This window comes from Orcinus orca, chromosome 3 (assembly GCF_937001465.1).
Source record: "Orcinus orca chromosome 3, mOrcOrc1.1, whole genome shotgun sequence".
NCBI lineage: Eukaryota > Metazoa > Chordata > Mammalia > Artiodactyla > Delphinidae > Orcinus > Orcinus orca.
The window spans coordinates 19,515,558-19,528,480 of NC_064561.1; the positions used below are offsets into that span (position 1 = coordinate 19,515,558).

At 58.0% G+C, this 12,923-nt stretch overlaps 1 protein-coding gene across 4 annotated transcripts; it reads right to left on the reverse strand.

Moving 5' to 3' along the window:
* Positions 1–189: 189 nt before the first annotated feature.
* On the reverse strand, positions 190–11,691 carry PRR7 (proline rich 7, synaptic). Of its 4 annotated transcripts, XM_033414928.2 has the most exons (4): positions 7,700–9,109; positions 6,348–6,409; positions 984–1,637; positions 190–763 (listed from the first exon to the last, which is right to left on the reverse strand). In XM_033414928.2, the coding sequence occupies exons 3-4, from the start codon at positions 1,393–1,395 to the stop codon at positions 366–368; spliced, it is 810 nt and encodes a 269-aa protein (XP_033270819.1). In that variant the 5' UTR covers positions 1,396–1,637; positions 6,348–6,409; positions 7,700–9,109; the 3' UTR covers positions 190–365. The 4 variants fall into 4 exon arrangements, with proteins under 4 accessions (XP_033270819.1, XP_004284850.1, XP_049564180.1 ...); XM_004284802.3 differs by lacking the exons at positions 6,348–6,409; positions 7,700–9,109 and adding an exon at positions 9,118–11,691; XM_049708223.1 differs by lacking the exon at positions 7,700–9,109 and adding an exon at positions 9,118–11,691 and having other exon boundaries at positions 984–6,409.
* Positions 11,692–12,923: the final 1,232 nt, after the last annotated feature.

Consider the following 12,923-nt stretch of genomic DNA (forward strand, 5'->3'; position numbering starts at 1 on the left):
GGGCAAGGAAGGTGGGGTATGAGGCTCCCTGGGGAACCGGCCAGTGGTTTGAAGCAGGCAGACCTCAGGTTTAGTTCTACACCCTCAGGCCGGTTTGTAGCTGAAAGGCGCAACAAGGTTCGGTCCCGATAAGGCCGGGCACACCTGGCCGCCAGAACCTTGGGTGCAAGCAGTGGGTGCCCCCTCCGCTTGTACCAAACCAGATCACACACCTTTATTATCCTCAAAATGTAACAAACGGGGTAAGAAATCCCTCCCTCCCGCCCCGCCCCCCACCCCCACCTCCGCAGTCCAAGGGAAGCGTTTAAAAAGCCCCGCAATCAGGCCAGGAGTCCGCGGGTGGGGCCCGGGAGGCCGGGCGCCCTCTATACGGCTGTAGTCCTCCCGAACAAGGGGATGGAGACCGGCAGGCGCCAAGCTCCGTGCTCCAGTGGCTCTCGGCTGCTGAGCTCTGAATCGGTCCAGCTGGGGAAGACCCGACGGCTGCGGTCCGCCTGCAGGCAGAGCGCAGGGCAGGGCGGCGCGGGCCGCGGGGCACTGGGCAGGTGCAGCGCCGACGTGTAGCCCCGGTCCAGGAAGAGCGGCTTGTAGCTGGGCGGCGGCTGCTCCTGTTTCTCCGCGCTGTCGCGGCGGCTCAGAAAGGGCGTGACAATCTTCCGATACAGGCCGCGCGTGTCCGTGAGCACCTCGCTGTAGGGCGGCGGCGGCTCGGCCATCAGCACCGCCTCTTCGTAGCACGGTGGCTTGGACGTGTCCGATTCCGCTGCGAAGTGGGAAGCGGTCCGAGGACGTGAGGCTCTCCGTCCTCAGCCTCCCGCAGAGGCCTTGGCCAGCCGCCAACCCCAGACCCAGCCCGCTCCCTCCTAGCTTCTCAAGGAGGCTGTCCTGTGGAAGCCCCGCGGGTAAGCAGCGAGCCCGCCCCCTGACGAGGCCTCGCCCACCCTAGTGACCCAGGCTGCCCTCTGGCGGAGGTCGGTACTTACCTTGGCGCGGGTAGCTCCACGGCCGCGGCGGTACTGATAGGTGCTGCGGCGGTGGGTGCGGAAGCGCGTGGTGGTGTGCGTGCGGGTGCGCGTGCGGCTGCGCGGGCCCGTGGTGCAGCATCGGGTGCACGTGCACGTGCTGGTGGGCATGCGCCGGCGCCTCGAGACGGCCGCGGTGAGGTGGTGGCGGGGGCGCCAGGCCGGGGGGGCTCCCGGCCTGGCTGCCCTCGAGCTCAAGGGGCTCCAGCTCAAGCGCGCGCAGATTCTGCTCACGCAGCCGCTCCTCCTGGCGCCGTTTGAGGCGGCGGCGCAGGAAGCTGCAGAAGCAGCAGAGTAGGACGATGAGACCCCAGATGAGCCAGAAACCGGCAAAGCACGTGAGGAACGTGTAGGTGCCCTGGGACATAACCATGGCGGCGGCGCGGGCGGCGGGTCCTCGGCTGTTTCACTGGACAATGGGCTCCTCGACGTGGCCCCGGGCCCGCGCCAAGCTCCCAGATGCCTCCAGCGTCACTCGGGGACCCGCGGCCGGGGGCTGCCCGCAGCTGGGTTCAAGTCGTGCGCGCGCACGCAGGGGGCAGCAGCAGCGGCGCCCGCTCCTTCCCATGGCGCCGACAGGCACGCTGGCGGGCCTCACCCGGGGCCGCGCGGGACCTGTGGGACAGACACAGGGCGCGGTGAAGGCGTGCTGTAGCCCCGGACGACTTCCCTGCCCGCGCCGGTGCCCTGCGCAATCCCGGGGAAGCCTCCTCTACGGAACCTCCGCACTCCGCGGGGGCCCGGTGACGTCACCTGGATGACGTCACGCTCAGAGGTTTCCCCCGTAGGGCTTTCCCGTATCTGAGACCCGGCCGCCGCCGCCTCCCAGCCGAGGTGACTCCAGGCAGGCCAGCAGGGGGCGCGCGAATGCCAGGTTCGACCTCAGTGCGAACGGAGATTCGCCATCCGCATCCCCGGGGTGCAGGGTACCCCAGCTCCGAAAGGGCTCGAGAGGCCCATAGGCAGACTCCCAGGGCGCCGAAGGGGAGCCATGGCGCAGTTGTTTTGCGGCGGAGAAAAGGTGGTCCACCTCCTAGGCCCCACAAGCAGCCCGCCGGTGCCCAGCTTCAGCCCTATGCATACACACCTGGCAGCCCCTGGCGCCCTAGGCCTTGTATCCGCTCCCAACCCTGGATGTCCAAAGCGTGTAACATTCCGGACCGCACCGCGGCTTCCTGCTTGTCTCAGCTCTTGTAGGGGGCGATCGGGCGGGTGGTTCCCGCGGCTACTGCGTGCTACCAGCCTTTGTCTGAGCCCAACGCGCCGCCGAGCGTGGGCCGTTCCCTCTTTTCCTTTACTCTAGGCGCCTCCGCTCGCTGAATCCCAGCTCCGTCTCCGCTTCCTCAGCCTCCTACCCATGCGCAGCCCCACTTGGCCCTGCCCTTCTAGCTCCAGGCCGCCATGTCTCTTCCCCCAATTCCTTTCCCTCTCTGCAGAGGGTAGGAAAATTAGCTCAAGTAATCGGTACCACCTGGTTCCACATCACTCCAGATGGGCACCTCTAGTTCCATTTCCTCTTCACAGCCAGGGTTGAGAGGGGAACCTTGCATCCTAAGAGGTATGTAGGAGGGAGCCCTAACTGAGGAGGGACAGGCGACTGTTCACCACCCCCTCAGAACAGGAATGACCCCTTCCTGACTGCCTTATACCCAGGGGCTTTCACATACAACCCTTTGGGGTAACAAATTATTCCTGTTTTACAGATTTTACACAATTAGCTGTGTGGATGGCAGTTGACGGTTCCATAATTTGAACCCAAGCCTGGCCACAAAACCCTAGCCTGGGGTGGGAAAGTGCTGCTGCTTGAGCTACTTTGTGGGTCTCTTCCAGGAGCCCCATGGACCCCCCATCCTCAGCATGCCCAACCAAGGCACACATGCATTCAGCTCTGGGGGCCACAGTGAGCCTGAGCCCCAAGCTGGGGACCCCACATTAAGTTGACTTAGACTGGTCTGAGAGCAAGCTGGGGGGAAGCCAGGCCACACAGGCCACCCCACACTTCTCCCCCAGATGGCTCCTTTCTGACTCCGTGACTGCTTTGTGCCATTGGTGCCCGTGCCAGTCCCTTTCTCCTGGGCCTGTGTTCCAGAACACACAATGGCAGGAACAATAGCTCCACCCGCCCCCTCGACAACCCCACCATGAGGCTGCCATGGTGACGCAGCCCAGATAAAAACACGATGCTGCCAGTCACTGGGAGTTAATTAAATCTGTTATTCTCCTTTTCCTGAGCCCACAGGAATTTTCAGGAGTGCTCTGAGGAAGCTGGCCCTAACTAGGGGGCTCCTTGGCCTGCAAAGTAGGAACAGCTCTGGGTCAGGAAAGCACTTCTGGGGCTGGAGGTGATGGAGTTTAGCGGAATTAGAAATAAAAATACCTGCCAAGGATTGTCTACTGTGTGAAGCCTCATTCTAGGCCCCTTCCATGCAGAGTAATCTAATGCAATCTTCAACACCACCTTCTCACTGGGGGTCATGCCCATTTGATGGATGAGACAGTCTTAGAGAAGGAAGTGACTTGCCCTGGGTCACACAGCTAATAAGGGGAAGAGCTAGGATTTAGCCTGAGTGTGAATCCAAAGTCTGTGTTGAAACACTTTCCCCTAAGTGATGAGTGAGATGTAAATAAATGCACGTGAGCACTCAGTACAGGAGATTTGGCAGTCGTGGGGACACTGGCCAGGCTGGCCAGCCTGTAGCCAAAACATGCCTTCCTACTCCTTCCCACCAAAACTTGGTGCTTCTGGCAACCAGTCCTCAGCCCAACAGTGGGAAAGGCTACAGGGTGAAGGAGAGATGGAATGGCAGCTCTAGGGTTAACAAGGAACAAAGGACAGGGACTGTGCCCTGAGGGGTCCAGCTCAGCTAGCTGGGCATTAGGAGGATTGGGACAGGCCACACCCAAGACCCACTGGGTGCCACTGTCGCCTCTCAGCCTGTCTCATCTATCAAATGGGCATGACCCCCAGTGAGAAGGCAGTGTTGAAGATCACATAAGATTCTGTGTGAAAGGGGCCCAGAACAAGGCCTGACACACAGTAGACAAGCCTTGGTGGGTATTTTTATTTCTAATTTAGCTAAACTCCAGCTGAGAGGCAGGAACTATTGCTGAATTTTACAGACTTGGCCTCTGTGGGTCTGAGAGAGGAAGTCTGCTTAAGGTCTCACAGCTGAGCTGGCCCTCTGACCCCCACACAGGGCTGGTCCATAGGAGTTGCTCAGTAATATCTCATCTAATCCACAGTAGTTGCCCAATATATAAATGTCAAGGAATTAATTCAGGCTTTTCCAAGTGCTCTTCCTGACCAAGCCAAGCTTCTCAAAGCCTTTCCAAAGGGCTGTTCCTTTATCCCTTCACACCTGTGCATGCTCCTGTCCGGGTCTGGGGCGCCCTTCAAACTCAGACCCTGCCTCTTGCTCACAGCCACTCACCTTCCCCATCCCCTTCAGACGCATGCCTGGTCCCTAGTAAATACCAACTCCAACTGTGTGCTGGGAGCGGAGCCTTTGGCCAGACTCATCCTTAAGTCTACCGTTTTATGATTTGTTTTCTGTTTGTTTCCTTATTCTCTTTTCTTACCTTTTTGCGGGTTATTTGGACGTTTTTCAGGATTCCATCTTGGTTTATTTGTGGAGTTTGTGAGTATATCACTTTGTAGTGTTTTCTTAGGCCACACACTCACTGGGAGCACAGCAGGGGATGGGAGTGAGAGCTGGAGGGTGACATGTTGTCTCAGTTTCCTCGTCAGTGGCCGTGGAGAAGAGTGAGCTAATCCATACAAAGGGCTTGGAGATGCCCAACAAACATGAGCACTGCTGTCCACAGTTTCAGAGCTGGGGGTGCAGAGGTGTGTGCCCACGGGCTGGATGCCACAGAGAGTTCTCAGTCACCCTATAAACTAGGTGAGCATTCTGCCCATTGGACAGATGAGAACACTTGGCTCAGAGAGATTAAATGACCCCCAAGGTCACACAGATCTCTTACTCTAGGGCCTGGTGCACTGCTGTGGGCACCTCCCACATTACTCCTCTGTATGGAGAACCCCGGCCCCCTAACCTTAGACCCCAAAGATCTGCTGCTGGCTCTTTTATCTCAGCAAAGGGCCCACCGTTTTCACCATCTGCCAAATCCTGTTGTTTTTAACCCTCAGTATAGTGTGTCTTCATCTGTCCACTTCCTTTTGTCCCCCCACCGCAGCTGGCTGGGTCAGGTCACTGTCATCTCTCACCTGGGCCCCCATTACCGTGCTTGCCACCACTCTCTCTACTTCCACGCTGTGCTTCTGCCTGGCCTACCACTCTCCACACTGTCCATTTCCCCCTGGCCTGCTCCTGAACCCAGCTGCTACACAGCCTCGCTGCTCTCGCCCCAGCGCGTGCTCCTCAGCCTCACCTGTTACCTCCCTGGACGTGTCAGCCTCCAGCTACCTCACCCTGCAGGGCTGGATGAGAAGTCCAACGATATCAATCACAGTGTTCTGTAGTGGCCTGTGTCCAACACGAGGGCTGCATCTGCCTTGATCATCTGGCATACGGTAGCTCAAAAACCACTTGTTGAAGGAGTAACTGGAGGTGTCCAGTTACCTGTTTGGTCTTTTAGCTGTCTGACAAGGAATACCTCAAGAGCTAGGTCTGCATCTAGTTCATTCCTGGGAAATGTTGGCCATTCACCAAAATGTCACTGAGAAAGCAGCTCTCAGCCCTCACAGGGAGGTTTGTAAGCAAGCTGAGGATGCATACGTCTATGTGAATAAAAGGAAAAGTCTACGTGGCGATGTGTACCAGGGGCTCTGGAGTGGAAAGAAGGAATCCCAGGCAACAGGGGCTCTGGGTCACAAGGGGAAGCCGTGGATGTGACACCAGAGTTGCTGGTCAAGTGAAGGAATAGGCATTCAGGCCGGGGGACAGAGGAGAGAAGGAGGAGAGTATGGTGTGTGGAATGAGGGTGGGGTAGGAAAGGTGACCGCTCACCTGTCCTGCGTGCCCTGCACGTGCCAAGCCCCCTGCTAACCTCTCTAGATTCATTACCTCAGCGAGGAGGGAGCTGCTGCCATCCCCACTCTACAGGCAGGGAGCTGGGGCCAGTACAGGCCCACATAGCCTGTGGGCTTATGAAATCCAGGGGACTGTAAAGCCCACTGTCCTGGCAGGAAGGCCATTTTAGGGAGGCATTGGTGACATTTTTACACTCCTCCCACACCAAGACAAATGAACTGAAACCAGAGAGAGATGATGGCAACTGTCCCAGCTGCCACAGTCGGCCAGGCGCGGAGCTGGCCAGAACCTCATTTCCAGCGAGGCCAAGGTACTGGCTTGACACCCTCACCTGCAGGCAGCATCTCTGTGATCCAACCTCAGCACAATGCCAGGAACCCAGGGCTTGCGAAACTGCAAACAGGACAACAGAGATTGGGGCCCTAGTGGGTTGGTGTCTACTGTACTCAGATCTGCCCCTCCAAGGGAGTTGGCCACACCTCGGGGGTTGTGGGGGGGGGGAGCGGAGGTGATTGTACCCTCTTTTGAGGGGCAGCCTGGTGAACACGCAGAGCACTGAGCAGGGAGCCCTGGGTTCAAATCCTGCTTATACCCTGCCCAGGCTGTGTAATCCCATCCCAGCTATTCCCATGCCTGAGCTGAAGTTTCTTCACCTGTATGACAGAGACGATGAGACCTGCCTGGCAGTGCCAAGGTAGGAGCAGAACTGATGGGGGATGTGAAAATACACCAGCATATACAGCTGCACTTGACAAACCAAATGCCAGCACCTTGCAGCCTCAAGAGGCTCAACTGTGGAAACTGGCCCATGGAACTACATCTACACAAGCCTGGAGATGGTCTAGCAAAAATTGCCATCACTTTCCCTTGGACTAGAGATCTCAGCCTTGTGACTCTCAGCCTTGACACAGTTCATGGACATGTTTTGTTGGCCCATAATCATTTTTTAAAAATATGATTAGTTGCCAAGATTTAAAAACCAGGAGATTTTACATACATTTCTGGGTCAACTTGAAAACTGGACAACCTTGTCATACCAAGTCCACATTCTCAGATGGTGACACAGACTGCAGCTGATTAGTGCCCTAGTCCACCTGGGCCTTGGAGGCATTTGGGTTTCTAACCCCTGAGCTAGACTGAGCACCCACAGGGGCCAGCAGTGCATGGGCCCATCATTGCTAAATTCCTTCTGCTACAGCCAGGGCTGCAAGCTGACCAGGCCACAGAGCCCACAAACCAAGGAATAGGGCCTTGGGGGTTTCCCAGGGGACTGAGGTAGCCCTCACTGCTCAGCTTCCCTCAGAGAGAGAAAATGGAAGGAGGGAGGAAAGGAGGCAACCCAGCCATAGCACGGTCCTACAGAGCATCTGGGGGCAAGAATCTGGCTGATTTTGCTGGAAGAAGGAAAGGTGTGCCAAGGCCTAAAAGACATAGGGAATTTCCTCACTGGAGGAATGCAGAAGAAGGTTAAGAATGCTCCTCTAGAAGGCTCTACAGTTCTTTTCTGCCTGGCTCACAAGAGATAGTATGTAGCAATACCATAGCAAAGAGGCGCCATGCCAGCAGAGAAACCTGCACTGGAAACCTAGCTCCACCACTTATTAGTTGTGCAACCTTGGGCAAGTCATTTTACCTCCCTGAGCCTTGGAGTCATCATCTCTAAAATGGGGATAATAAACTTACCTTGCACAATGTTGTAAGGACTAGGAGACCATGGATGCAGAGTGCTCAGCACAGGTCTCACACAGCAGGAACAGAATGAAAGGAGCCTGTGAGTAATTCCAAAGGCACTCCTGCCTGTGGGAGACTCAGGCCTGACTTAGGATACCACCCATCTAAGGGCATCTATGTCAAGGCCTCACATGCCCAGGTAATGGTCACCTCTGGTACCCAGGAGACCTCCCTGGATGGGAAAGGAAACCCAAGGGTGGTTGTGGTCACTGGGATGTTGGGTCCAAGGCCTGCGGTTGGGGCTGGCATCTGCTGAGTCAGGCCCGGGAGAGATGGCAGGAGGGCCATTTCTCTCCCCCAGCAAGCTATCCACTGAGGGGAGGTTGGGAGGGGAGCCAGAGGTCATTTCCTCTGACTCAGCGGCCATTCTCTCAGAGGAGCTCCCCTGGAAGATAGGACATCTCCATGTGGCGCTGGCCTGCCTGCCGGCCAACCTGCATGCCACCCAGCACAGTCTGGGCTTTGTGCTCAGACAAGAAAGGGACACTTGTGATCCAGACAGGGGGTCGGGTGCTTCTATTTGGCCTGGGATTCAGCTTCCCTGGGTCAGCAGTGTCCTTTCCTCTGCTACTGCCCACGCTCCTTCCACCCCTTCCCGGAGAATGGTGGCTTGAGAAGAGGAGCAGAGACCCACCGCGGGCCCAAGCCACGGTTTGGCACATGCTCTGGCCGTGAGGAGGAGGGATGCGAGCGTCTTTCATCTCCCCTGGTAGGGACCATCACCTTTGGGGCACCCAACTCGGGTCAGGCCATTTCGCTGGCGGGGGGTGGTGGTGGTGGGGTTTGGGTTTGGGATGACGGGCACAGACCCCGGACCCATGCCTCCTCCTCCCGTGGCTGGCCCAGGGGCTGGCCCGCCCCCACGTTTGCTGCCACCCCAGGAGCCCTGCTGCGACGACTGCAGCCACGTGGGAGCCAGCTCCTGCCCACGGGGCCGCTCGCCCCCCACCCCCACCCTCGACGGCTGTGGAGGCAGGAACACCCAGACGGGCCAGAGGGTCGAAGTTCCCCCCACCGCGAGAGGGAGAGTCCCCCGGGGCTTCGGCCCCTCGTGGGGGCGGGGATAGGGGGTCGCCGCCCTGCAGCCGCGTTGCCGGGGAGCGCAACCCGGTTGCTGTGGCAACCGTTTCCAAGCGAACCGGCGGCGGCTTGCGCCCTGCTCCCGCTTCTTGGCTCACTGGCGCCTTCCCTCTCTCTCCCTGCCTCCCTCCCTTCCTCCGGTGTGGGCTGGGGGAGGGGCCGGCCGGGGCGGGGGTCCGGGGCGGCGACCCGGGGCCAGGGCGCGGAGCCGCCCGCGGGGAGGGGCTTAGCCCCGGGATCATCTTCCGCCCGCGCTCCGGACCCGACCGGCCCGCCACCGCGGTACTCACGGGCCCAGGCATCATCCTCGAGCTCGTCCTCCTGGCTCGGGGCGAGCGGCACGGGCCCCGCGGACAGAGCCCGCGACCCGGGGGAGGCGGCGGCGGCCCCAGGGAACGGACTGTGGCAGCGAAGGCGGCTCCGAGAGCTGGGCTGGAGCCGCGGGGCGCGCGCACGGGCGCGTACACGGCGCGTACCGAGCTCGGCGTGCGCGCGCGCGCGGCCGCCGGCAGAGGGCCCCCACCCCCAGTCAGTCGCCGCCGAGGATGCTGTCCCGGGAGCGAAAGGCTGAGGACCCGGCACCCACCTGCCGCACCGAGACTCGGCAGGCAGGGCGCCGGGTTCACCCTGCACAGGGAATGCCCACGCCACGCCGCACAGCTCCTGGCAACAGGCTGTCCGGACCCGGCAGACGCTAGCAGACCCGGTGCACACCGTCGTCGGCTGAGCACACAGGATGCTCAGCCAAGGAGCTGAGATGGAGAACGAACCTACCTACCTACCTACCTCCACCCGGAGAACGCACACATGTCCAGGCCCTGGCCACATCCTGACGGGCACCGCACACACGCAGTGGGCAGGGGCTGGAGCAGGCAGGCACCCCAATGTGGCTCCAACTCACAAATACATAGCCCACTCCCAACTCACGGCCCTTCCCACTGTGTTCCCAGCACACACTATCACATGTCTAGTAAGAAGTAGCACAGGGAAAACCTAGTGCTGGATCCATAGCCCTGGCTTTCATGGACCCTGCTCATCCCCAGGGAACAGAGGTGAGCTCTAGTGAGGGCCCCGCTACCTAGGCTGAGTCTGAACCTGACTGTCCATCAGCCTCTTAATTGGGTTCTTTGTTTCCAGTCCAAATTCTCCACCATGCTTAGGGTGGTCTTCTAAAACATCCTCCACCATCATGTTGGCTGGGGCATTTTGAGTTCCAAGTGACAGAACCTCAAAACAAATAGGCTTGAGCTCAAAGGCATTTGGCACATGTAACTGCGAAGTCCAGGGGTAGATTTTAGCTGTGATCACAATTGTGTTCCAGCAATGGAATGAGGCATTTATCTGTTCTCTCCACTCGGTTCTCTTCTGTTTGCATTATTTTCAAGCAAATTTGCCGCCAAATGGTGGCGAGGATGACCCCATAGCTCTAGGCACAAGTCACCCATCCCCGGAGGAACTGAGAACCCCAATTCTTCCCCAACAGTTCTAGCAACCCCCTAGGTTCTTTCTGGATTCATTTTGGCCAAGTGCCCATAGGTGATCCAATCGAGGTATGGGGGAAGGGATATGTGTTCAGCCACCCAGTATGTTACCTTTTCTTTGAGCACCCTGATTTCATTGGGGGACTCATTTCACCCCATTAGTTGCCCCCGATGTACAGTGGGCAGGTTCCCAGCCTGGTCATTTGGATTCCTTGGATCTGGAGCTCAGTGGTGCAGAGACATAAACATGGCTGTAGCATATTGCTTCTGGAGGTTGTGCCTTGATGAGCTGCCTCAGTTCTGATTCTTCCCCACTCAGCTCCTCCATATCTTTTTTTTTTTAATTAATTAACTTTTGGCTGCATTGGGTCATCGTTGCTGTGCGCGGGCTTTTCTCTAGTTGAGGCGAGCGTGGGCTACTTTTCATTGTGGTGCATGAACTTCTCATTGTGGTGGCTTCTCTTGCTGCGGAGCATGGGCTCTAGGCTCACGGGCTTCAGTAATTGTGGCACGCGGGCTCAGTAGTTGTAGCTTGCAGGCTCTAGAGCACAGGCTCAGTTGCTCTGCGGCATGTGGGATGTTCCCAGACCAGGGCTCGAATCCGTGTTTCCTGCATTGGTAGGCGGATTCTTAACCACTGCACCACCAGGGAAGCCCCTCCATATCCCTTTAACACTTTCTAAGTTAGCTATAGGACAGCTCTGTCACTTGCAACCAAAGATTCCTAACAGCCCAACCTGGGTCACATGCTCTGGGTGTATGTGTATGCAGGGGGTGCAAGCCCAGTCTCATATAAACCAAAAGGACTGAGGGGAGTCTACCCAAAGGAAACATGGGGTGCTTTTGTACATGCTAGGGAGACACCCTGACACAACCACCTACAACCCTTCAGGACTGCCCCACCCTCCAGATGAGACCCCGCATCTTAACACAGCTTTCAAAGCCCAGGATGGCAGAGTCTCGCTGACCTCCGCTCCAGCCACTACCCCACGTTCAGCCATCCTAAACCACTAGAGGCGCTAGACCATCCGTCTCCTCCCCTGGGAACATCTGATTCTGTATCCTGGAGGGTACCACTTGACACCTTTGTGGCAAGGGGCCTCCCCTGTTTGGTGTTGGCCCCCAGTCCCAGCATCATCTCTGCTACAGTGCTGATCACACTGGGTCCCACTGTCCCCACGTCTGCTTGCCTACCAGACAGAGCTCGAAGCTGGCAGGGGCCTCATTTCCATCTGGGTCCCCCAGCTCTTACCATAGGGCTGGATGGAGGAGGTGAACTTGGGCAAGGCTTGTTAAGAAGTGAATTCTGGGAGTTTTCTCTGCCAAGCATCCACTGTGGTAAGAACTTTAGGGTGGGTTGAACCCTAACCAAGAAGTTCCTACCTAGCCTAAGGGGAGTCTGGTGGGAGGTCTGGACCCACCCGGCTACCTGGCACTCATTTACCCTCGCACACCTGCCCAGAGCTGGGCTGTGGCTTCTGCACACTAATACCTATCTCCCCCCACCACCCACAAGAAAGCCTGGAGCACCTCAGGCCCCAACCTCTCACCTCCAGCTTCTTCATCTTCAGCTGGCTTCCTCTCCAAACTGCAATGGCCGCTCACCAGCTGGAAGACCTAGGTAAGGCCCTCTCCCTACCCCATTTCCCTCAAGTCAATAGAAGCAGCGGTGTGCACTCCACATACCAAGAGCTAGGCCGCCACCAGAGGCCCCTTCAAAGTTGGTACTTGGAACCTTGACTTGTCCTTAAGATAGCCATCAGCCTGACCCCCAGCACCCACATACCCCCAACAGGCAAGAGTCCTGCCAGTGACCCAGGGGCTCAAGGGGGTGACTGGCTACTTAGTTGGATTCTCATAGATGCCCAGTGAAGCGATGGGTATCACACCCAGCTTTCCAGACGAGGGAAGGGCCTATGCAAAGGCAGCTTGGCAAGTGGCCAGGCTGGTACTTGAACCCAGAGCTATCCAACTGCAAAGCTCATGTGGCCTCTGTGGCACTGGGTACCCAGCCCAGAGGCAAGGAACAAACACTTATGGTGGTTACAGAGCATCCCTGGGGGGCTGGGGCCACTGGGATGCTACAGACCAGGAAAAGACTTGTGAAGTCTGGGACAGACTTGTGGTCAACAGGCTGCCACTCCCAAGTCTCTGCACAGGTGGAATGCTCCCCAACTTCCTCTGTCCCCCAGGTGAATGTCTCCTTCAAGACCTGGCTCAACTGCTACCTTCAGAGAATCTTCCCTGATGGCCACATGGCTGGTCTCCACCCACCTCTGCCACAGCCTAACTTCCAGCATCACCAGTGTCTGTCTCTGCCCAGCCACATTTCCTGCTTCAAAGGCAAAGCAGAGGAATGGCTCTAACACATGTGTACTGGCCCTGGGCAAATCACACAGCAGGTGTCCAGGTAAGACAGACTGGGCAGGTGCTCCTAACTGGCAGGTGTCCAGGTAAGACAGACTGGACAGGTGCTCCTAGCTGGCAGGTGTCCAGGTAAGACAGACTGGGCAGGTGTTCCTAACAGCAGCTCCCACCTTACTCCCCAGGCCGCTCCAAACCCACGAGCGGCAGCCAGGCCACCTTGGCCTCGGAGGGGATACTGCCAGCTGAGC

Coding starts and splice junctions, on each gene's coding strand:
- PRR7 (XM_004284802.3), bottom strand. CDS start 1,395: ATGGTTATGTCCCAGGGCACCTACACGTTCCTCACGTGCTTTGCCGGT. Junction 764..983: donor GTGGAGCTACCCGCGCCAAG/GTAAGTACCGAC, acceptor CCCACTTCGCAG/CGGAATCGGACACGTCCAAG.